We start from the raw sequence: 23,055 nt of genomic DNA, 5'->3' as shown, positions 1-23,055 counted from the left end.
CAACAAGGAAGAAGCCACTTCTCCAAAACCACCATAAAAAGCCAGACTACAGTTTGCAACTGCACATGGGGACAAAGATTGTACTTTTTGGAGAAATGTCCTCTGGTCTGATGAAACAAAAATAGGACTGTTTGGCCATAATGACCATCGTTATGTTTGGAGGAAAATGGGGGAGGCTTGCAAGTCGAAGAACACCATCCCAACCATGAAGCACATTTTATGGGGGTTCTTTGCTGCAGGAGGGACTGGTGCACTTCACAAACTAGATGGCATCATGAGGATGGAAAATGATGTGGATATATTGAAGCAACATCTCAAGAAACGGGTCTTCCAAATGGACAATAATCCCAAGCATACTTCCAAAGTTGTGGCGAAATGGCTTAAGGACAACAAAGTCAAGGTATTGGAGTGGCCATCACAAAGCCCTGACCTCAATCCTATAGAAAATGTGTGGGCAGAACTGGAAAAGCGTGTGCGAGCAAGGAGTCCTAGTAACCTGACTCCGTTACACCAGCTCCGTCAGGAGGAATGGGCCAAAATTCACCCAACTTATTGTGGGAAGCTTGTGGAAGGCTACCTGAAACGTTTGACCCAAGTTAAACAATTTAAAGGCAATGCTACCAAATACTAAATGTATGTGTATGTAAACATCTGACCCACTGGGAATGTGAAAAAATAAAAGCTGAACTAAATTATTTTCTCTACTATTATTCTGACATTTCACATTCTTAAAGTAAAGTGGTGATCCTAACTGACCTAAGACAGGGAGTTTAGTTACAATATGGAATTCACAGCAACATGTTTGCCGGCTAGATATTTTAAAACTATTAAGGTAACAATCTAAAATGTGCTAAATACTCTGCAGTTGTGCATTTGGTTTGCTCATTTAGAAGATAGTTATCTTGCTAAGTTTCTTCCAAAATCAAGCTTCGCTTGATAACAATAAAACTTAAACAAATGTAACTGTTGAAAGCAAGGACGGAATGAAGCAACAATCGAGAGAGAAAGAGGAGGTAAGCTAACATTAATAATACAAATAGGCCCTATTATAATTCAAAATTAAAATCGCATCTACTATCCTATACTTGTACCAGAATCTCTCCTTGCGTTATCATGGTTTGAAAGATGTGCGTAATTCCAGTCCATATAATATAGTATAATACAATACAGTACAGTATTACAGTTTACACTCTAAAAGATTAGCCTACTGAAGCTAGTTTAATTTATTTACCTAAGATAGCTTTTCTGTTTTTCTGTCGTGTATAATAATGTACAGTAGCCTATACCATGTATTGGATAACAGCACAATCATGTAGGGCTCATACAATGTATTTCATGTAGGGCTCATAAAATGTATTTAATGTATGTCTCATCAGGCTCAGGTAGCATCAGGCTCAGGTAGCATCAGGCTCAGGTAGCATCAGGCTCAGGTTGCATCAGGCTCAGGTAGCATCAGGCTCAGGTAGCATCAGGCTCAGGTTGCATCAGGCTCAGGTTGCATCAGGCTCAGGTAGCATCAGGCTCAGTTAGCATCAGGCTCAGGTTGCATCAGGCTCAGGTAGCATCAGGCTCAGGTAGCATCAGGCTCAGGTTGCATCAGGCTCAGGTAGCATCAGGCTCAGGTAGCATCAGGCTCAGGTTGCATCAGGCTCAGGTTGCATCAGGCTCAGGTTGCATCAGGCTCAGGTAGCATCAGGCTCAGGTAGCATCAGGCTCAGGTAGCATTAGGCTCAGGTAGCATCAGAGAAGGTTACCCTGGAGAAAAGTGATTTATTCTCGGGGTGGAACATTTGTAAAATACTGGGAAAATATTCAACCTTAGCCCAAGCCCATAACCCGACCTGGTCCCCTGGCTGTGGAACAGAGAGCCTGGGTCTGGAGAGGACTAGCCCACAGAGGACAGCCCTTTGTGGGGGTGGGAAAAGGGAGCACTGGGTGTAGGAGGATAATGCCCCTAGATGGATTTTGGTCAGTTCCATTTCAATGCAGTTAATTCAAGAAGTGAATGGTAATTTCCAAGACGGTTTGTGTGGCTTTCAGTCACAATCTCGCCCTGGAGTGTGTGTCCCACGTGGCTCAGTTGGTAGAGCATGGTTGTGGGTTTGATTCCCACGGGGGAACAGTACGAGAAATGTATGCACTCACTACTGTAAGTCGCTCTAGATAAGAGTGCTAAATAACTTAAATGCAAATGTAAAATGTGTGTGTCTGTGTGTGTGCGTGTGTGTACATGCCTGCTTGTGTGTGTGCGTGTGCGTGTGTGCATGCCTGCGAGTGTGTTCTGTGTGATTGATGGTCAGATTGATATGAGTGTGTCGGGCGCTGAGCCTCTTAAAGGAGTGTGATTGGCTTACTCCACCTGCTGCCACACCTCATTACTCTACCTCTGCCTCTCGCCCTCATCTCTCATGGCGACGTGATCACCTGATCCACCCGAATCACCCGCCATCACAAGCCTCACACACCCCTGATTGGATCTTCTCAGTCTGCAGTGGCCTGCTGCCACACAAACTCACACTCACTCCTTTCCGAACTCCTGTGTGTAATGAGAGGCAGAGGACATGCTTTCTGTCCTGCAGAATGAGAATAAGATGGAATGCTGTGTGTGTGTGTGTGTGTGTGTGTGTGTGTGTGTGTGTGTGTGTGTTAGAGGTCGACCGATTATGGTTTTTCAATGCCGATACCGATTAAACGGACAATTTCTTTTAATTTTTTTGTAATAATGACAATTACAGCAATACTGAATGAACACTTATTTTAACTTAATATAATACATAAATAAAATCAATTTAGCCTCAAGTAAATAATGAAACATGTTCAATTTGGTTTAAATAATGCAAAAACAAAGTGTTGGAGTAGAAAGTAAAAGTGCAATATGTGCCATGTAAGAAAGCTAATGTTTCAGTTCCTTGCTCAGAACATGAGAACTTATGAAAGCTGGTGGTTCCTTTTAACATGAGTCTTCAATATTCCCAGGTAAAGTTTTAGCTTGTAGTTATTATAGGAATTATAGGACTATTTCCCTCTATACCATTTGTATTTCATTAACCTTTGACTATTGGATGTTCTTATAGGCACTTTAGTATTGCCAGTGTAACAGTATAGCTTCCGTCCCTCTCCTCGCTCCTCCCTGGGCTCGAACCAGGAACACAACGACAACAGCCACCCTCGAAGCAGTGTTACCCATGCAGAGCAAGGGAAACAACCACTGCAAGGCTCAGAGCAAGTGACGTTTGAAACGCTATTAGCGCGCACTAACTAGCTAGCCATTTCACTTCGGTTACACCAGCCTCATCATGTTCAATCAATTGAGTTATATTTTGCTACTTGTAGGCTACTGTCTATAATGTGTCTCAGTATATTTTATGATGTGTAATCTACCATGTGCGCAATGATGTTCCAAATTGGTGATTTAGCGCATTTTATTGGGTAAGCATTATAATAAGCCACCTCAATATTTGCAGCCGTAGGTTGTAATATCTCTCTAGGAGCTGATCCTTCGTCAGTATTGTCAATTCATTCTAATGTAAGATTTGAATGTATAAAGGTGACCCGAGAGCAGAGAGATTATTCGAAAAAGAGCGATAAGAAGCATCAGCCCAAAGCCAGGTGAGTTGAGGTGGAGCTGAGGTACAGTAGCTCTGAAGTGGATCAATCAGGTGTTGAAGTAGAAACGTCTGTGAAAATGACTTCGTTATAAACCTCTGCACTGTCATTGTAGCCTACACTGTACTCCACAACTTCACACCATCTACTTACAGTATATAGTCTAACCCACTAAGTTTTCCCACTGCCAGTGATTAATCGATTCTTTCAGGAGAGGGATTATTTCCCTTCTTTTTGCTAAAGTATGTCAGAAATAGCAGAGGTAGAGAATAGCCCTCCATTTCCTCCCCTGAGGGAACTGTTCTACATTAAAATCAGAAAGGTGTTTCTGCATTGCTGTAGATGTATGATACAGTAGATCAGTCATTTAGAGTGGAGCTGACCCTGGTAAACCCTGGTAATGATCACAGTTCTGGGTGGCAGCTGAGACAGTGGCTGTCAGGGGACATTTCTAAATCACTGTCCCTAGGGGTACTCAATGTCCCAAAGTAAAAGGAGGGAGTCAATTGGGGAAGGAAAGGAGGAGAATGAGTCAGCAAGAATATTCCCGCCGCTTTCCAATGTTTTGAAATGTTTATTTAGCCAGGTAACTCATTGAGAACCCTTTCTCTTCTAGAAAAACAACCATGTCTTTCCAGCCAGTATCTCCAGCCAGCCAGCTGTGTCTCTGACGGCAGGTAGATGCTGACTGACTGACTGACTGGTGCCTGCATGGCTTTAGGGCCACAGACCTCTATTTATGTGGGACTGGGAAATGACAACAGGCCACTGACCAAGCCTCATCTCCCAGGGAACAGTGACCAGAGATAGGCTGGCTGTCAGAGAACAGGGACCAGAGATAGGCTGGCTGTCAGAGAACAGTGACCAGAGATAGGCTGGCTGTCAGAGAACAGGGATCAGAGATAGGCTGGCTGTCAGAGAACAGTGACCAGAGATAGGCTGGCTGTCAGAGAACAGGGACCAGAGATAGGCTGGCTGTCAGAGAACAGTGACCAGAGAGGCTGGCTGTCAGAGAACAGGGACCAGAGATAGGCTGGCTGTCAGAGAACAGTGACCAGAGAGGCTGGCTGTCAGAGAACAGTGACCAGAGAGGCTGGCTGTCAGAGAATAGTGACCAGAGATAGGCTGGCTGTCAGAGAACAGGGACCAGAGATAGGCTGGCTGTCAGAGAACAGTGACCAGAGATAGGCTGGCTGTCAGAGAACAGTGACCAGAGAGGCTGGCTGTCAGAGAACAGTGACCAGAGAGGCTGGCTGTCAGAGAACAGTGACCAGAGATAGGCTGGCTGTCAGAGAACAGGGACCAGAGATAGGCTGGCTGTCAGAGAACAGGGACCAGAGATAGGCTGGCTGTCAGAGAACAGTGACCAGAGAGGCTGGCTGTCAGAGAACAGTGACCAGAGAGGCTGGCTGTCAGAGAACAGTGACCAGAGATAGGCTGGCTGTCAGAGAACAGGGACCAGAGATAGGCTGGCTGTCAGAGAACAGGGACCAGAGATAGGCTGGCTGTCAGAGAACAGTGGCCAGAGATAGGCTGGCTGTCAGAGAACAGGGACCAGAGAGGCTGGCTGTCAGAGAACAGGAACCAGAGAGGCTGGCTGTCAGAGAACAGGGACCAGAGAGGCTGGCTGTCAGAGAACAGTGACCAGAGAGGCTGGCTGTCAGAGAACAGGGACCAGAGAGGCTGGCTGTCAGAGAACAGTGACCAGAGATAGGTTGGCTGTCAGAGAACAGTGACCAGAGATAGGCTGGCTGTCAGAGAACAGGGACCAGAGATAGGCTGGCTGTCAGAGAACAGTGACCAGAGATAGGCTGGCTGTCAGAGAACAGTGACCAGATAGGCTGGCTGTCAGAGAACAGGGACCAGAGATAGGCTGGCTGTCAGAGAACAGTGACCAGAGATAGGCTGGCTGTCAGAGAACAGTGACCAGAGATAGGCTGGCTGTCAGAGAACAGTGACCAGAGAGGTCAGAGAACAGTGACCAGATAGGCTGGCTGTCAGAGAACAGTGACCAGAGATAGGCTGGCTGTCAGAGAACAGTGACCAGAGAGGCTGGCTGTCAGAGAACAGTGACCAGAGATAGGCTGGCTGTCAGAGAACAGTGACCAGAGATAGGCTGGCTGTCAGAGAACAGTGACCAGATAGGCTGGCTGTCAGAGAACAGTGACCAGAGATAGGCTGGCTGTCAGAGAACAGTGACCAGAGAGGCTGGCTGTCAGAGAACAGTGACCAGAGAGGCTGGCTGTCAGAGAACAGTGACCAGATAGGCTGGCTGTCAGAGAACAGTGACCAGAGAGGCTGGCTGTCAGAGAACAGGGAAGATAATAGTCCTGCAGCAACAGGCAATGTGAATTATTATGTTGATTATAATTTATGGACATTTTTGTAGGGGTTGAAACAGTTTTCATAGGGGAAAATAAAGTGTGAAATGTGTAAGTGTAAATTAGTTCTCCTGCAACAGGGAGATCAAATGAAGATCCTACATCTGTATAGGTTAGTTTCTATGTCCGTACCAATGAACAAGCGTATGCATCTACTGTATAAACGAAATAACAATCTGTGATGTTAGCAAGTAGACGTTCTTTTATACACTAGGCTGGAACCAATATCAATGGTTCATTGATCTATCTATAGAACACAAGGCAACAGCACATAAGTTCTGAGGGGAGGACAGCTCATAATAATGTCTGGAATGGAATCAATGGAATTGTATCAACCACCTGGGAACCATGTGTTTGATGTGTTGATACCATTTAATTTATTCCATTCCAGACATTATTATGAGCCCGTCCTCCCCAATTAAGGTGCCAACAACCTCCTGTGTTGTATACGTACATACTAAACTCAACAAAAAAAGAAACGTCCTCTCACTGTCAACTGCGTTTATTTTCAGCAAACTTAACATGTGTAAATATTTGTATGAACATAATATTCAACAACTGAGACAAACTGAACAAGTTCCACAGACATCTGACTAACAGAAATGGAATAATGCGTCCCTGAACAAGGGGGGTTCAAAATCAAAAATTAACAGTCAGTATCTGGTGTGGCCACCAGCTGCATTAAGTACTGCAGTGCATCTCCTCCTCATAAACTGCACCAGATGTGCCAGTTCTTGTTGTGAGATGTTACCCCACTCTTCCACCAAGGTACCTGCAAGTTCCCGGACATTTCTGGGTGGGAATGGCTCTAGCCCTCACTCTCCGATCCAACAGGTCCAGAGGTACTCAATGGGATTCATGGCTCTTCGCTGCCATGGCAGAACACTGACATTCCTGTCTTGCAGGATATCACGCACAGAACGAGCAGTATGGCTGGTGGCATTGTCATGCTGGAGGGTCATGTCAGGATGAGCCTGCAGGAAGAGTACCACATTAGGGAGGAGGATGTCTTCCCTGTAACGCACAGCATTGAGATTGCCTGCAATGACAACAAGCTCAGTCCGATGAGGCTGTGACACACCGCCCCAGACCATGATGGACCCTCCACCTCCAAATCGATCCCGCTCCAGAGTACAGGCCTAAGTGTAACACTCATATCCCTTTGACGATAAACGCAAATCCGACCATCACCCCTGGTGAGACTTCACTGAGACTCGTCAGTGAAGAGCACTTTTTGCCAGTCCTGTCTGGTCCAGCAACGGTGGGTTTGTGCCCATATGCGACGTTGTTGTCGGTGTTGTCTGGTGAGGACCTGCCTTACAACAGGCCTACAAGCCCTCAGTCCAGCCTCTCTTAGCCTATTGTGGACAGTCTGAGCACTGATGGAGGGATTGTGCATTCCTGTTGTAACTCGGGCAGTTGTTGTTGACATCCTGTACCTGTCCCGCAGGTGTGTTGTTCGGATGTACCGATCCTGTCCGTCCTGTCTCCCTGTAGCGCTGTCTTAGACGTCTCCCAGTATGGACATTGAAATTTATTGCCCTGGCCAGTCCTCATGCCTCCTTGCAGCCTGCCTAGGGCACGTTCACGCAGATGAGCAGGGACCCTGGGCATCTTTCTTTTGGTGCTTTTCAGAGTCAGTAGAAAGGCCTCTTTATTGTCCTAAGTTTTCATAACTGTGACCTTAATTGCCTACTGTCTGTAAGCTGTTAGTGTCTAAACGACCGTTCCACAGGTGCATGTTCAGTAATTATTTATGGTTCATTGAACAAAATCAAATCAAATAGAAGTTTAGTTGTCACGTGCGCCGAATACAACAGTGAAATGCTTACTTACAGGCTCTAACCAACAGTGAAATGCTTACTTACAGGCTCTAACCAACAGTGAAATGCTTACTTACAGGCTCTAACCAACAGTGAAATGCTTACTTACAGGCTCTAACCAACAGTGAAATGCTTACTTACAGGCTCTAACCAACAGTGAAATGCTTACTTACAGGCTCTAACCAACAGTGAAATGCTTACTTACAGGCTCTAACCAACAGTGAAATGCTTACTTACAGGCTCTAACCAACAGTGAAATGCTTACTTACAGGCTCTAACCAACAGTGAAATGCTTACTTACAGGCTCTAACCAACAGTGAAATGCTTACTTACAGGCTCTAACCAACAGTGAAATGCTTACTTACAGGCTCTAACCAACAGTGAAATGCTTACTTACAGGCTCTAACCAACAGTAAAATGCTTACTTACAGGCTCTAACCAACAGTGAAATGCTTACTTACAGGCTCTAACCAACAGTGAAATGCTTACTTACAGGCTCTAATCAACAGTGAAATGCTTACTTACAGGCTCTAACCAACAGTGAAATACTTACTTACAGGCTCTAACCAACAGTGAAATGCTTACTTACAGGCTCTAACCAACAGTGAAATGCTTACTTACAGGCTCTAACCAACAGTGAAATGCTTACTTACAGGCTCTAACCAACAGTGAAATGCTTACTTACAGGCTCTAACCAACAGTGAAATGCTTACTTACAGGCTCTAACCAACAGTGTAATGCTTACTTACAGGCTCTAACCAACAGTGAAATGCTTACTTACAGGCTCTAACCAACAGTGAAATGCTTACTTACAGGCTCTAACCAACAGTGAAATGCTTACTTACAGGCTCTAACCAACAGTGAAAAAAAAGGTATTAGGTGAATAATAGGTGAATAAAAGGTAAGTAGGTAAGTAAAGAAATAAAAACAACAGTAAAAAGACAGTAAAAAATAACAGTAGCGAGGCTATATACAGTAGCAAGGCTATAACAGTAGCGAGGCTACATACAGGGTAGTCGGGCTTGGGAAACAGTGTTTAAACCCTTTACAATGAAGATCTGTGAAGTTATTTGTATTTTTACGAATTATCTTTGAAAGACACGGTCAGCTCTGATCCGCTCTACGTCCAGTCATCCTCCTTCTCCACCAGCCAAGGGCACACACACACATGCACACACACACACAGACACACATACAGTTTACCCACCTCTTTACTTACCACTACATCACTGTTTGGGGTCAATTCCATTTCATTCAGTCAGTCAATTCAAGAGAGTGAAGGAATGAACTAATGATCCAATTCAAGAAATGAAAAGTGTCATTTATTTTCAATCAGGATTTTTTTCAGTTGTTGAATTAGAACTTCAAATGGACTAAATTGAAATGGAATTGACCCAGCCCTGGACAAGACCAGCCTAGGTACTGAGCAGTCCTCTCCTTCAGGTCTATACTCTCCCGCTTCCTGTTCTCCTGTCCTAAATGAATTTTCCCCGTCTGGTATTTCCAGGTTCACTAACCCTCTCTTTAATCTATCAAAACACTGTTTGATCAGGGAAGTGTTGGCATTTAGTTTCCCACCCTGGGTCCTTTACTGAGCTGTTGGGCTGTGTTAGGACTAAACAAGCTTTCTGTCTCCCATACTGACAGCGGCTGAGTTACCATACGCTGGCAACAGCAGGTGTGTGTGTGTGTGTGTGTGTGTGTGTGGGGGGGGGGGGGGGGGGGGGGTATGGGTGTCTGATACATGCTCCATCTCTTTGTGGCTTACCTTCTCTGTTTCACGGCACACTCAGCGGCTGTACGTTTTGTTAGTGGAGTGTTGAATAGAGCTTTCTTATGCTCTGCTGAATCATAAGGTCATCAATAGGACCTGTTGAGTGCAAATAATCCCATTAGCAGTTCCAGGTCTCTCTTTCACTCTCTTTCTCTCTGTCACCCTCTAACTATCTCTCTCTGTCTCTCTCTCTCTATCACCCTCTAACTATCTCGCTCTTTCTCTGTCTCTCTCTCACACTCTCTTTCTCTGTCTCTCTCTCTGTCACCCTCTAACTATCTCTCTCTTTCTCTGTCTCTCTCTCACTCTCTCTTTCTCTGTCTCTCTCTCACTCTCTCTTTCTCTGTCACCCTCTATCTCTATTTTTCTCTCTCTCTCTCTCTTTCACTCTCTCTCTCTGTCACCCTCGAACTATCTCTCACTTTCTCTGTCTCTCTCTCTTTCTCTCTCTCTGTCAACCTCTAACTATCTCTCTCTCTTTCTTTCTCTGTCTCTCTCTTACTCTCTCTTTCACTTTCTCTCTCTGTCACCCTCTAACTATCTCTCAATTCAATTCAATTCAAGGGGCTTTATTGGCATGGGAACATGTGTTAACATTGCCAAAGCAAGTGAGGTAGATAATATACAAAAGTGAAATAAACAATAAAAATGTACAGTTTCAAAACAATAAAGACATTGCAAATGTCATATTATATATATATATATATATAATATGACATTTGCAATATATATATATATATACAGTTTTGTAACAATGTACAAATGGTTAAAGTACACAAGGGAAAATAAATAAGCATAAATATGGGTTGTATTTACAATGGTGTTTGTTCTTTACTGGTTGCCCTTTTCTTGTGACAACAGGTCACAAATATTGCTGCTGTGATGGCACACTGTGGAATTTCACCCAGTAGATATGGGAGTTTATCAAAATTGGATTTGTTTTCGAATTCTTTGTGGATCTGTGTAATCTGAAGGAAATATGTCTCTCTAATATGGTCATACATTGGGCAGGAGGTTAGGAAGTGCAGCTCAGTTTCCACCTCATTTTGTGGGCAGTGAGCAGATAGCCTGTCTTCTCTTGAGAGCCATGTCTGCCTACGGCGGCCTTTCTCAATAGCAAGGCTATGCTCACTGAGTCTGTACATAGTCAAAGCTTTCCTTAAGTTTGGGTCAGTATTCTGCCACTGTGTACTCTCTGTTTAAGACCAAATAGCATTCTAGTTTGCATTCTAGTTTCTAGTAGCATTCTAGTAGCATTCTAGTTTTGTTAATTCTTTCCAATGTGTCAAGTAATTATATTTTAGTTTTCTCATGATTTGGTTGGGTCTAATTGTGCTGCTGTCCTGGGGCTCTGTGGGGTGTGTTTGTGTTTGTGAACAGAGCCCCAGGACCAGTTTGCTTAGGGGACTCTTCTCCAGGTTAATCTCTCTGTAGGTGATGGCTTTGTTATCCTCTAATGACTCCCCATCCCGCATGAGGGAGCGTAATCATTGACTGACACTAATTAGCATAATGCAACGGACATAAATATTCATAGAAAACATTCCTATTCATGAAAATCACAAGTGAAATATATTGAGACACAGCTTAGCCTTTTGTTAATCACCCTGTCATCTCAGATTTTCAAAATATGCTTTACAGCCAAAGCTAGACAAGCATTTGTGTAAGTTTATCGATAGCCTAGCATAGCATTTTGTCCAGCTAGCAGTAGGTAACTTGGTCACGGAAATCAGAAAAGCAATCAAATTAAATTGTTTACCTTTGATGAGCTTCAGATGGTTTCACTCACGAGACTCCCAGTTAGATAGCCAATGTTCCTTTTTTCCAAAAATATTATTTTTGTAGGCAAAATAGCTCTGTTTGTTCTTCACGTTTGGCTGAGAAATCGCCCGGAAATTGCAGTCACGAAAACGCCGAAAAATATTCAAAATTTGCTCCATAATATCGACAGAAACATGGCAAACGTTGTTTATAATCAATCCTCAAGGTGTTTTTCAAATATCTATTCGATAATATATCCATTGGTTTTTCAGTAAGACCGATTGGAATAATGGCTACCTCTGTATTTTACACGAGAATCACTCTGGGAGCCATCAGGTGACCAGATGAGCAATGTAGCCGCTTACGGGTATTCTTCAACATAAATGCGTAAAACTACGTCACATTGCTGTAGACACCTTGGGGAATACGGAGAAAAAGTAATCTGGTTGATAACCCATTCACTGCTCAATAGGGACGCATTGGAACGCAACGCTTTCAAAACATGAGGTACTTCCGGATTGGATTTTTCTCAGGCTTTCGCCTGCAATATCAGTTATGTTATACTCACAGACAATATTTGTACAGTTTTGGAAACTTTAGAGTGTTTTCTATTCTAAGCTGTCAATTATATGCATATTCTAGCATCTTGTCCTGACAAAATATCCCGTTTACTACGGGAACGTTATTTTTTCAAAAATGAAAATACTGCCCCCTAGTCACAAAAGGTTATGGAAGGTTTGGGAATCGCTTCCTTTTAGGTGGTTGTAGAATTTAACGGCTCTTTTCTGGATTTTGATAATTAGTGGGTATCGGCCTAATTCTGCTCTATATGCATTATTTGGTGTTCTACGTTGTACATGTTGTATTTTTGCAGAATTCTGAATGCAGAGTCTCAATTTGGTGTTTGTCCCATTTTGTGAAGTCTTGGTTGGTGAGCGGACCCCAGACCTCACAACCATAAAGGGCAATGGGCTCTATGACTGAATTGAGTATTTTTTGCCAGATCCTAATTGGTATGTTGAAATTTATGTTCCTTTTGATGGCATAGAATGCCCTTCTTGTCTTGTCTCTCAGATCGTTCATAGCTTTGTGGAAGTTACCTGTGGTGCTGATGTTTAGGCCAAGGTATGTATAGTTTTTTGTGTGCTCTAGGGCAACAGTGTCTAGATGGAATTTGTATTTGTGGTCCTGGCGACTGGACCTTTTTTGGAACACCATTATTTTGGTCTTACTGTGATTTACTGTCAGGGCCCAGGTCTGACAGAATCTGTGCAGAAGATCTAGGTGCTGCTGTAGGCCCTCCTTGGTTGGTGACAGAAGCATCAGATCATCAGCAAACAGTAGACATTTGACTTCGGATTCTAGTAGGGTGAGGCCGGGTGCTGCAGACTTTTCTAGTACCCGCGCCAATTTGTTGATATACTGTATATATACTGAAGAGGGTGGGGCTTAAGCTGCATCCCTGTCTCACCCCACGACCCTGTGTGAAGAAATGTGTGTGTTTTTTGCCAATTTGAACCGCACACTTGTTGTTTGTGTACATGGATTTTATAATGTCGTATGTTTTACCCCCAACACCACTTTCCTTCAATTTGTATAGCAGACCCTCATGCCAAATTGAGTCGAAGGCTTTTTTGAAATCAACAAAGCATGAGAAGACTTTGCCTTTGTTTTGGTTTGTTTGGTTGTCAATTAGGGTGTGTAGGGTGAATACATGGTCTGTTGTACGGTAATTTGGTAAAAAGCCAATTTGACATTTGCTCAGTACATTGTTTTCATTGAGGAAATGTACGAGTCTGCTGTTAATGATAATGCAGAGGATTTTCCCAGGGTTACTGTTGACGCGTATTCCACGATAGTTATTGGGGTCAAATATGTCTCCACTTTTGTGGATTGGGGTGATCAGTCCTTGGTTCCAAATATTGGGGAAGATGCCAGAGCTAAGGATGATGTTAAAGAGTTTTAGTATAGCCAATTGGAATTTGTTGCCTCTATATTTGATCATTTCATTAAGGATACCATCAACACCACAGGCTTTTTTGGGTTGGAGGGTTTTTATTTTGTCCTGTAACTCATTCAAGGTAATTGGAGAATCCAGTGGGTTCTGGTAGTCTTTAATAGTTGATTCAAGATTCAAGATTTGTATTTGATCATGCATATGTTTTGCTCTTTATTCTTTATTATAGAGCCAAATAGATTGGAGAAGTGGTTTACCCATACATCTCCATTTTGGATAGATAATTCGTCGTGTTGTTGTTTGTTTAGTGTCAATTTTCCCAGAAGTGGTTAGTCTCTTTCTTTTTTCACTCTCTTCCTCCTTACTTCCCTTCCTCCCACTCTCTCTCTATCCCTCTCTTTCCACCACATTTTCTTTGTCCTCCCCTCTGACAATCCCACTTCACTGCACAATCCATAAAGCGCATTTCATTCAAAAGGCGAGACTATTCACATGTTGCCAAAGTAATTACGAAGGAGACAATCAACAGCAACAGGATGACAACTGTTCCCTTGAAAGAGGGTCATTTATCCTTCAAACGTAATAAAACAAACTCAGAGGAGACGGACACCACTGAATTTCAATGTCCTCTCTCAAACTGTCATTAGGACGTGCAGGCAGACGTGTATCACCCTGGTGCTGCCCGCTGTGGTTCCAAAACACTCCACAGAGTTTTAAGTGGCAGAAACCATCCTTCAGATAATGATCCCTTTAAGATGCTGTCAAGGAAATGGTTATCATAAAGTGTCAAGGAAATGGCTATCATTAGGTTCCAAGGCCAACAAATACACTCCAGAGATGTTGACTTGCTCAATGCGGCATTTTAGTTTTCATTCATGGGGCTGTCAGTGTGAATGTTAACTGAGGTGGGTGATGGCTTCTTTGCTGCAAACAATGGGTTATTTCCTGTGGGTGGTTCACTCTGATGCTCATCGTAATGCCTGTTTAATGAATGGAATGCTGACTTTATAGGTGAATGCTGATGTGTTGATTGCCTCAGAGGAAACTCTAAGTGGATGGTAGCTACAGTAACGTCTTTCCTTGCACCAAGGTATAGTATAGTACTAGTGTCTGTGTTATGAATAGCCAACTGAGATAGATTGCGACTTCACTGTGCAATGCCAATTTAGCAATCCATTCCTCTGGTTTCCAGGTGCTGTAGATTATATAGTGTCTGTATTGATAGTTTTATGTAAGGTAGACCATATTAGTTCTCAGGTAGACTGTAGTGTCTGTTTTGTGAGGAGCCGACTGACTTAGGAATGTGGGTATCATGCAGCATGGCAGAGAGAGACTGTCATCTGTGGCAGGGCTTGGTGATGTTGCATTGAGAGAGAGAGAGAGAGAGAGAGAGAGAGAGAGAGAGAGAGAGAGAGAGAGAGAGAGAGAGAGAGAGAGAGAGAGAGAGAGAGAGAGAGAGAGAGAGAGAGAGAGAGAGAGAGAGAGAGAGAGAGAGAGAGAGAGAGAGAGAGAGAGAGAGAGAGAGAGAGAGAGAGAGAGAGAGAGAGAGAGAGAGAGAGAGAGAGAGAGAGAAAATGACTCAATGAATCCCTCACTACCCTCTCTACCCCTGCATGGCAAATGACTTCTGTCTGCCTGTGTCACATGGCTTTACATTTTTAATCATTAAGACTTGAACCCCACAGCCGCACCATTGTAGGAGAGGGAACAGGAGAGGGAGAGAACGTGAATGAGAGAGAGAGGAAATATGCCTGGGGAACTTTTTTAATGCTGGTCTGTCTGACTGAGAGAAAGTCCTTGGTCATGATATTGATCCTTTCTTCGTTTCTTTGCCTCCTTTATTAGATTCTAGTCTGTGGACTCTAACTGGGCCCAGAGGAGAAACCTGCTGGGATTCATTGGCGTGAAATTGTTGATTGCGTCGAAATTCACATTTATAAAAGAGAGAGCTGTTTACTTTTTATTTGGCTCCATGTTCACAGATGCCCTGACCGCGTCTGGAATTGAAAGCATAAATCTTGCTGTGGTAAAGTAGGGGGAAAACCCCTCCAGAACTGGAAACAGCAGGAATAGAGGGGCCTGGCCCTGCATAGGGATATAGTATTACACTGGACTGGCACACACACACCATAGAGACGAGGGTGGGGTGGTGGGGGGGTTGGTGGGTGGACTGGCCAAGACTGCAATCTCTCACTCTCTCTCTCTCTCTCTCTCTCTCACCCATGTCATCTGGGCTGAGACTGCACATTTGTCAGCGGCAGCCCCCCCCCCCCCCCCCCCCCCCCCCAGTTAGTCTGGCCTCTTTCGCTCGCTCTTTCACTCGCTCTCTCTCTCCCCTCTCTCTCCTCTGCCAGCCGATGAACAATCCCCACAATCCTCCACCGGCTGCTGCATGGAGTCCTTGGGGATGGAGCATAGCTTCTAGGCTTTCAGGCCTGCCTGTGTTGTCCTGGGGAGGAAGCCAGAGAAGGCTGGACAGCAGCCGCCCTCCACCGTCCACCCCGACCACCCCGACTACAGTTTATCCCCAGTTAGCCAGCTGGGCTGGGTGGACACTGAGTGGCCACTGAATGAGCTCTCTGGCTTCTCTCTGCTCTCCTCTGTTATGCCTGCTGTGTCTGAAGCTGGAGGAGGATGGGAGGAGGAGAGGAGGGAGGGGAGACACTCCAGCAGTATGTTCCCTCTTTCCTGTCATTGTTGAGAGTCAAGTGCTGCTCTGCATGAGGGTCAGAGTTAGCTGAGCTAAAGCAAGTCTTCTTTGGAGGATTGTGGTACCACCTCACAGACAATGGGATGGATGAGTGGCCAGCTTTCAACTCTTCTGTACTCCAAAGTATCACACTTCCTGATTAGCAGAGAAACATTGCAGTACTAGAGAACCCAGCTGAGAGCCCTGCTATATATACAGTACAGCACCAGTCAGAGCCTCCATACGTCTCTGTATGTGTGCTGTAGTAATCCCTCCCTCCTGGTCTGTTGATTCATCGTCTAGACATGGCAGGCCGTCCCAGTGTGGATTCAGACTAACTCCTGCCTTTCTTCTCTCCGCTTTGATAACCACCACAAGCTGCTTTTATCCAACACGCCTCGCCATCAAATCCCTGTAATCCAACCTAGGGACACGCCATCTTCCACTCTCTTCCAGACTTGGAGAACTATAAAAAGCGTGATCCCTACGTCACTCGATACCCGTCTCCTGCCCTCTCGCCCGGGCCCCCGAGATATACTCAGATGTTCTGAGGGCAATGGTTGCTGGGATGCCAGCTGTGGTTTTAATGATTTTGCCCTAAGGCCCCAGATCAGCAGTGAGATAAATATAGTTCTGCTTTTACACAGAAAGGAGAACCATGGCCTTAAACGTCTCCACAAAGTGTGTGTGTGTGTGTGTGTGTGTGTGTGTCTTTTCGTGTGTATACAAGCATGGATTCCTGGTATACTGTATGAGTTTGTTCATCTGTATCACAGCTACATGCATCAGTTTCACATATACAGTATGAAGTGTCAGTACAACTCTAGCATGATTGCATGGGTGTAAATATCTGAATATCAAACAACTCCAACATCAAACTGCCTCCTCCCTGCATCTTTTCCCTGCCAGTGGAGACTATAACCTGTTCAGGATTGACAGCAGAGTGGAAGGCAAGTCCTGCATACGCATCACAATTAATGTCATGCGCTTCACTGCTCCTCCACCCACTTATTGATGGGCTGCTGATGCAAAGCTTTTAATTACAACTCCTCAAAAGAGCTCAGAACTCCCAGAAAAGTTAGATCTCTGATGGTGACAAGAGATATGTGCCGTGTCCAGTGACTGCATTGTTGTAACTGACCCTGTCTCCTCATGTATCCTTGTTTTTCCTTGGTTGTATTCATTAGGACATACATTTTAAAACAAAAATAAGCCATTCTTATTGGACAAGTCCAGGTGATCCCTCCCTGATTCAATATGTTTCCTTCCATTTGGTGCCTAATGAACACAACCCTTTTTTCCCTGACAGACATCGACGACTGCCAGTCAAACCCGTGTCAGAACGGAGGCACCTGTATCGACGAGATCAATTCCTTTGTGTGCCTGTGTCTGCCCAGCTACGGTGGAGCCACTTGTGAGAAAGGTAACATTTTATCACTTAACACCTCTCTCATTAACTCACATCACTGGGGGAAAGAGGAAATGGTCATACAGTGGGGCAAAAAAGTATTTAGTCAGCCATCAATTGTGCAAGTTCTCCCACTTAAAAAGATGAGAGAGGCCTGCAATTTCCAGGACGACTGATCCGTGTAAAGGAAAGAATGAATGGGGCCATGTATCGTGAGATTTTGAGTGAAAACCTCCTTCCATCAGCAAGGGCATTGAAGATGAAACGTGGCTGGGTCTTTCTGCATGACAATGATCCCAAAAACACCGCCCGGGCAACGAAGGAGTGGCTTCGTAAGAAGCATTTCAAGGTCCTGGAATGGCCTAGCCAGTCTCCAGATCTCAACCCCATAGAAAATCTTTGGAGGGAGTTGAATGTCTGTGTTGCCCAGCAACACGGACCTCTGTCATCACCAACAAAGGGTATTTAACAAAGAATTGAGATAAACTTTTGTTATTGACCAAATACTTATTTTCCACCATAATTTGCAATTAAATTCATAAAAAATCTTACAATGTGATTTTCTGGATTTCTTTCCCTAATTTTGTCTGTCATATTTGAAGTGTACCTATGATGAAAATTACAGGCCTCTCTCATCTTTTTAAGTGAGAGAACTTGCACAATTGGTGGCTGACTAAATACTTTTTCCCCCCAATGTATGTATCAGTGGTGCAGCTTATGACAGAACACCTGTGCTCAGCTGGAGCCCCTCAAAGTGGAAGAATGCCTCGTGGGCATGAATGCAGCTACGCTGTTTGAAAAATGTAAATGGTTTTGGGCCTCCATTACATGAAAGCAGGTCTATGAAAGATAGACAGCCAGCCACAGTACTGTCTGTGAAACACACTTTAGGAGAACGTTTCTTTGTAGAACCAAGAGAAAAACTGAGAGATTGAGATGAAAGAGAGAAGGAGAGTTTAAATAGAGATGGGCAGTGTACTAATGCATATTTACCCCAGTAGAAGCCCAACCTCTGGGGTTTTCTCTCCCTCACCCATACCGTCAGCCTGTATCCTAGCAGCCCAGCTCTCTCTTCCTGCAAGGCTCTGAGTCTGCTTCTCTACCTGGGGCAGGGTAATGAGCCTTTACAGATCGATACCTTACCCTGTAGAAAGAGACGGAGGATCCCAATCAGTGATGTGTGTGTAGAGATGGACAGGCCGAGATGCGTGGAGGTTTGAGGCTCAGTGACGTGTGTATAGAGATGGGCAGGCCGTGAGGCGTGGAGGTTTGAGGCTCAGTGACGTGTGTATAGAGATGGACAGGCCGTGAGACGTGGAGGTTTGAGGCTCAGTGACGTGTGTATAGAGATGGACCGGCCGTGAGGCGTGGAGGTTTGAGGCTCAGTGATGTGTTTGTGTAGAGATGGACAGGCCGTGAGGCGTGGAGGCTTGAGGCTCAGTGACGTGTTTGTGTAGAGATGGACAGGCCGTGAGGCGTGGAGGTTTGAGGCTCAGTGATGTGTTTGTGTAGAGATGGACAGGCCGTGAGGCGTGGAGGCTTGAGGCTCAGTGACGTGTATGTAGAGATGGACCGGCTGTGAGGCGTAGAGGTTTGAGGCTCAGTGATGTGTGTGTGTGCACTGCTGGAGCGGGAGCAGCCTCTTCCCCAGGACCTCCCCTCTAATCAACGCCCTGCCAGCCTGATTGCCACAACCACCGCACTCATACAGATTAGCTATTTAAGAGGCTATGGACCCTGCGACCCCCACACACACACACACGTCTCCTTTTAGCCGCATGGGGCAATATGGACCCTGGTGGGTAACTGTCTTTATGGTTGACTTGGATCAGCAGGCCTGAGAGGAGAGAGTGGAGGAGAGGGGAGGCTGTGGTCGCCATCTGGCTCAGTGCTTAGAGTTATTTTGAATTGCTAACAAGCACTTTTTCAAAACTCTTCACACAGTCTGCATTACCAATGTGCATCTTGGCCAAACAGTTGATCTCACCTCCAAAACTCACTCAAACCACCAAAACATTTCATACATGTCTCAAAATAAGCTCGTTTGACCAGAACACCGGCAACAATTCAGAAAGCATACATACAAAGCATACATTGTCACTCATAACACACTGACCTAAAAAACACGAACAGGGAGCATTACATAAATGATTAACTTATCTTTGAAGTTCAAATGATTTTTCACATAAATCAGTATTTGTATTTGTATACTGCCACTCTTCTTTCCCCATCAACCTGTCTCCCTCTCCCTGCCACTCTTCTTTCCCCACCAACCTGTCTCCCTCTCCCTGCCACTCTTCTTTCCCCACCAACCTGTCTCCCTCTCCCTGCCACTCTTCTTTCCCCACCAACCCGTCTTCCTTGATTCATGTTTCCAAACTAAATCATTTCGAAGCCGTCCTCTTTGTCTGTTTGGTGACCAGACTAAAAACAGGACACTTGGGTAGACTTTCAAGCTGAAATTGCAATCAGCTGTGTTTGGAATGATTCAATATTCTGCTGAGATTATCTATATTTTTCAATCTGGTTACTGCAGAAATGCACAACATTTGCCATCATTATGTTTTGAATGTGTTTTTAACAGTTTTGCAAACAGTGTGTTTGCATTTGAAAACGTGCTGCAAATATATCGTTTTGCAGGTGGTGGAGTATGAATGAGAAAAGTGTTCATGGATTTCAGAGAATGTGGTCATTGAATGTATTTTGTGTGAAAGCAAAAAAAAAGGGTTCATAGTTTGGTCCATATATACTTCTGTTTCGCTGACTGTGTACAGAGTTTTGACAATGTGACTTCAGTCTTTGTCACGTTCTGACCTTAGTTCTTTTGCTATGTCTTTGTTTAGTATGGTCAGGGCGTGAGTTGGGTGGGTTCCTTTTTCTATGATTTGGGATTTCTGTGTTTGGCCTGGTATGGTTCGCAATCAGAGGCAGCTGTCAATCGTTGTCCCTGATTGAGAACCATACTTAGGTAGCCTGGTTTCAATTTTGAGTTGTGGGTGATTATGTGTTTGTGCCACACGGGACTGTTTTGTTTGTTTTGTTCTTTCACGTGGTTATTTTGTATTTTGTAGTGTTCAGTTGTACATATTAAAATGGACACTTACCACGCTGCAAATTGGTCCGATATCTCTTACTCCTCGTCAGAAGAGGACGAGCCTTACAGTCTTGACCAATGCATGTTAGCAATTGAAAAAAAATGTCATAATACCACACATAAATGATTCAACCCTGAAGAGAGGAGATATCAATAGACATTTCTAAGGAAAACATTGAACCATGATCATGGAACTAAGGGGACAGAGAAAATACAATTGTTCAGAGACTATGAAGAACTATGACAGATACACTGCATGACCAAATGTATTTGGACACCTGGTCGTCGAACATCTCGTTCCAAAATCATGGGCTTTATTATGCAGTTTGTCCACAGAAGATTAAGCCTGGCTCGCAGACGGCGTCCCAATTCATCCCAAAGATGTCCAATAGGGTTGAGGTCAAAGCTCTGCAGGCCAGTCAAGTTCTTCCACACCGATCTTGACAAACCAACAAATTTCTGTATGGACATCGCTTTGTTTGCATTCTCCTGGTATCCGCCAAACCATGATTTGTCCGTCGGACTGCCAGATGGTGAAGCGTGGTTCATCACTCCAGAGAAAGCATTTCCACTGCTGCAGGGACCAATGTTGGGAAGCTTTGCACCACTCCAGCCGATGCTTGGCATTGCACATGGTGATCTTAGGCTGCTCGGCCATGGAAACATGTGAAGCTACTGACGAACAGTTATTGTGCTGACGTTGCTTCCAGAGGCAGTTAGGAACTCGGTAGTGAGTGTTGCAACTGAAGACAGACGATTTTTACGCTCTACATGCTTCAGCACTCGACGGTCTCATTCTGTGAGCTTGTGTGGCCTACCACTTTGTGGCTGAGCCGTTGTTGTTCCACTTCACAATAACAGCACTTACAGTTGCCCGGGGCAGCTCTAGCAGAGCATAACATTTGACGAACTGACTTAGAAAGGTGGCATCCTGTGATGGTGCCACGTTGAAAGTTACTGAATGGCAAGGCCATTCTACTACCAATGTTTGTCTACAGAGATTTACTCTGTTCCATCTGACTGCGCAATCCACTGTCTCATCAGCCCAGGCAGGGAACTTAGACTTGATCTCCAGTGTAAAAATGTATTTTAGACTAATATTTAGTTTTCAACAGGAGAGATTTCTATAAACCTTACTGTCTGTCTCTCCGACATTTGCAATATTATTTCAATATTCCAATTAGACTAATATTGACAGAGATCTCGACAGTGGGGCCTCAGCTAGGAAGGCTAGCAGCGTGTTAAGGTGATACAGTATCTGCTATGTAAAAGTGGTGTGTAGTACAGGTAATGGCAGCATGTTGGGGTGATACAGTATGTGCTATGTAACAGTTGGGGTGATACAGTATGTGCTATGTAACAGTTGAGGTGATACAGTATGTGCTATGTAACAGTTGGGGTGATACAGTATGTGCTATGTAACAGTTCAGGTGATACAGTATGTGCTATGTAAAAGTGGTGTGTAGTACAGGTAATGGCAGCATGTTGGGGTGATACAGTATGTGCTATGTAACAGTTGGGGTGATACAGTATGTGCTATGTAACAGTTGGGGTGATACAGTATGTGCTATGTAACAGTTGAGGTGATACAGTATGTGCTATGTAACAGTTGGGGTGATACAGTATGTGCTATGTAACAGTTGGGGTGATACAGTATGTGCTATGTAACAGTTGAGGTGATACAGTATGTGCTATGTAACAGTTGGGGTGATACAGTATGTGCTATGTAACAGTTGGAGTGATACAGTATGTGCTATGTAAAAGTGGTGTGTAGTACAGGTAATGGCAGCATGTTGGGGTGATACTGTATGTGCTATGTAACAGTTGAGGTGATACAGTATGTGCTATGTAACAGTTGAGGTGATACAGTATGTGCTATGTAACAGTTGGGGTGATACTGTATGTGCTATGTAACAGTTGGGGTGATACAGTATGTGCTATGTAACAGTTGAGGTGATACAGTATGTGCAATGTAACAGTTGGGGTGATACTGTATGTGCTATGTAACAGTTGGGGTGATACAGTATGTGCTATGTAACAGTTGGGATGATACTGTATGTGCTATGTAACAGTTGAGGTGATACAGTATGTGCTATGTAACAGTTGGGGTGATACTGTATGTGCTATGTAACAGTTGGGGTGATACAGTATGTGCTATGTAGCAGTTGGGGTGATACAGTATGTGCTATGTAACAGTTGGGGTGATACAGTATGTGCTATGTAACAGTTGAGGTGATACAGTATGTGCTATGTAACAGTTGGGGTGATACAGTATGTGCTATGTAACAGTTGGGGTGATACAGTATGTTCTATGTAACAGTTGGGGTGATACAGTATGTGCTATGTAACAGTTGGGATGATACTGTATGTGCTATGTAACAGTTGGGGTGATACAGTATGTGCTATGTAACAGTTGAGGTGATACAGTATGTGCAATGTAACAGTTGGGGTGATACTGTATGTGCTATGTAACAGTTGGGGTGATACAGTATGTGCTATGTAACAGTTGGGATGATACTGTATGTGCTATGTAACAGTTGAGGTGATACAGTATGTGCTATG

At 44.3% G+C, this 23,055-nt stretch overlaps 1 protein-coding gene across 1 annotated transcript in view; it reads left to right on the top strand.

Annotated features, from left to right (window-relative positions):
- The window catches only part of LOC139415575 (neurocan core protein-like), a gene marked incomplete at its 5' end in the record, with an annotated part of 185,225 nt that overhangs the window by 91,576 nt on the left and 70,594 nt on the right, over window positions 1-23,055 (top strand). Inside the window, one exon of the mRNA XM_071163689.1 lies at window positions 17,301-17,414. Within this exon, the coding sequence (XP_071019790.1) occupies window positions 17,301-17,414 (114 nt within the window). The remainder of the gene's footprint in view (window positions 1-17,300; window positions 17,415-23,055) is intronic.

Source organism: Oncorhynchus clarkii, chromosome 1, assembly GCF_045791955.1.
Source record: "Oncorhynchus clarkii lewisi isolate Uvic-CL-2024 chromosome 1, UVic_Ocla_1.0, whole genome shotgun sequence".
NCBI lineage: Eukaryota > Metazoa > Chordata > Actinopteri > Salmoniformes > Salmonidae > Oncorhynchus > Oncorhynchus clarkii.
The sequence above is the reverse complement of the archived record's forward strand: the minus strand, read 5'-3'. Positions and strand labels throughout refer to the sequence as shown.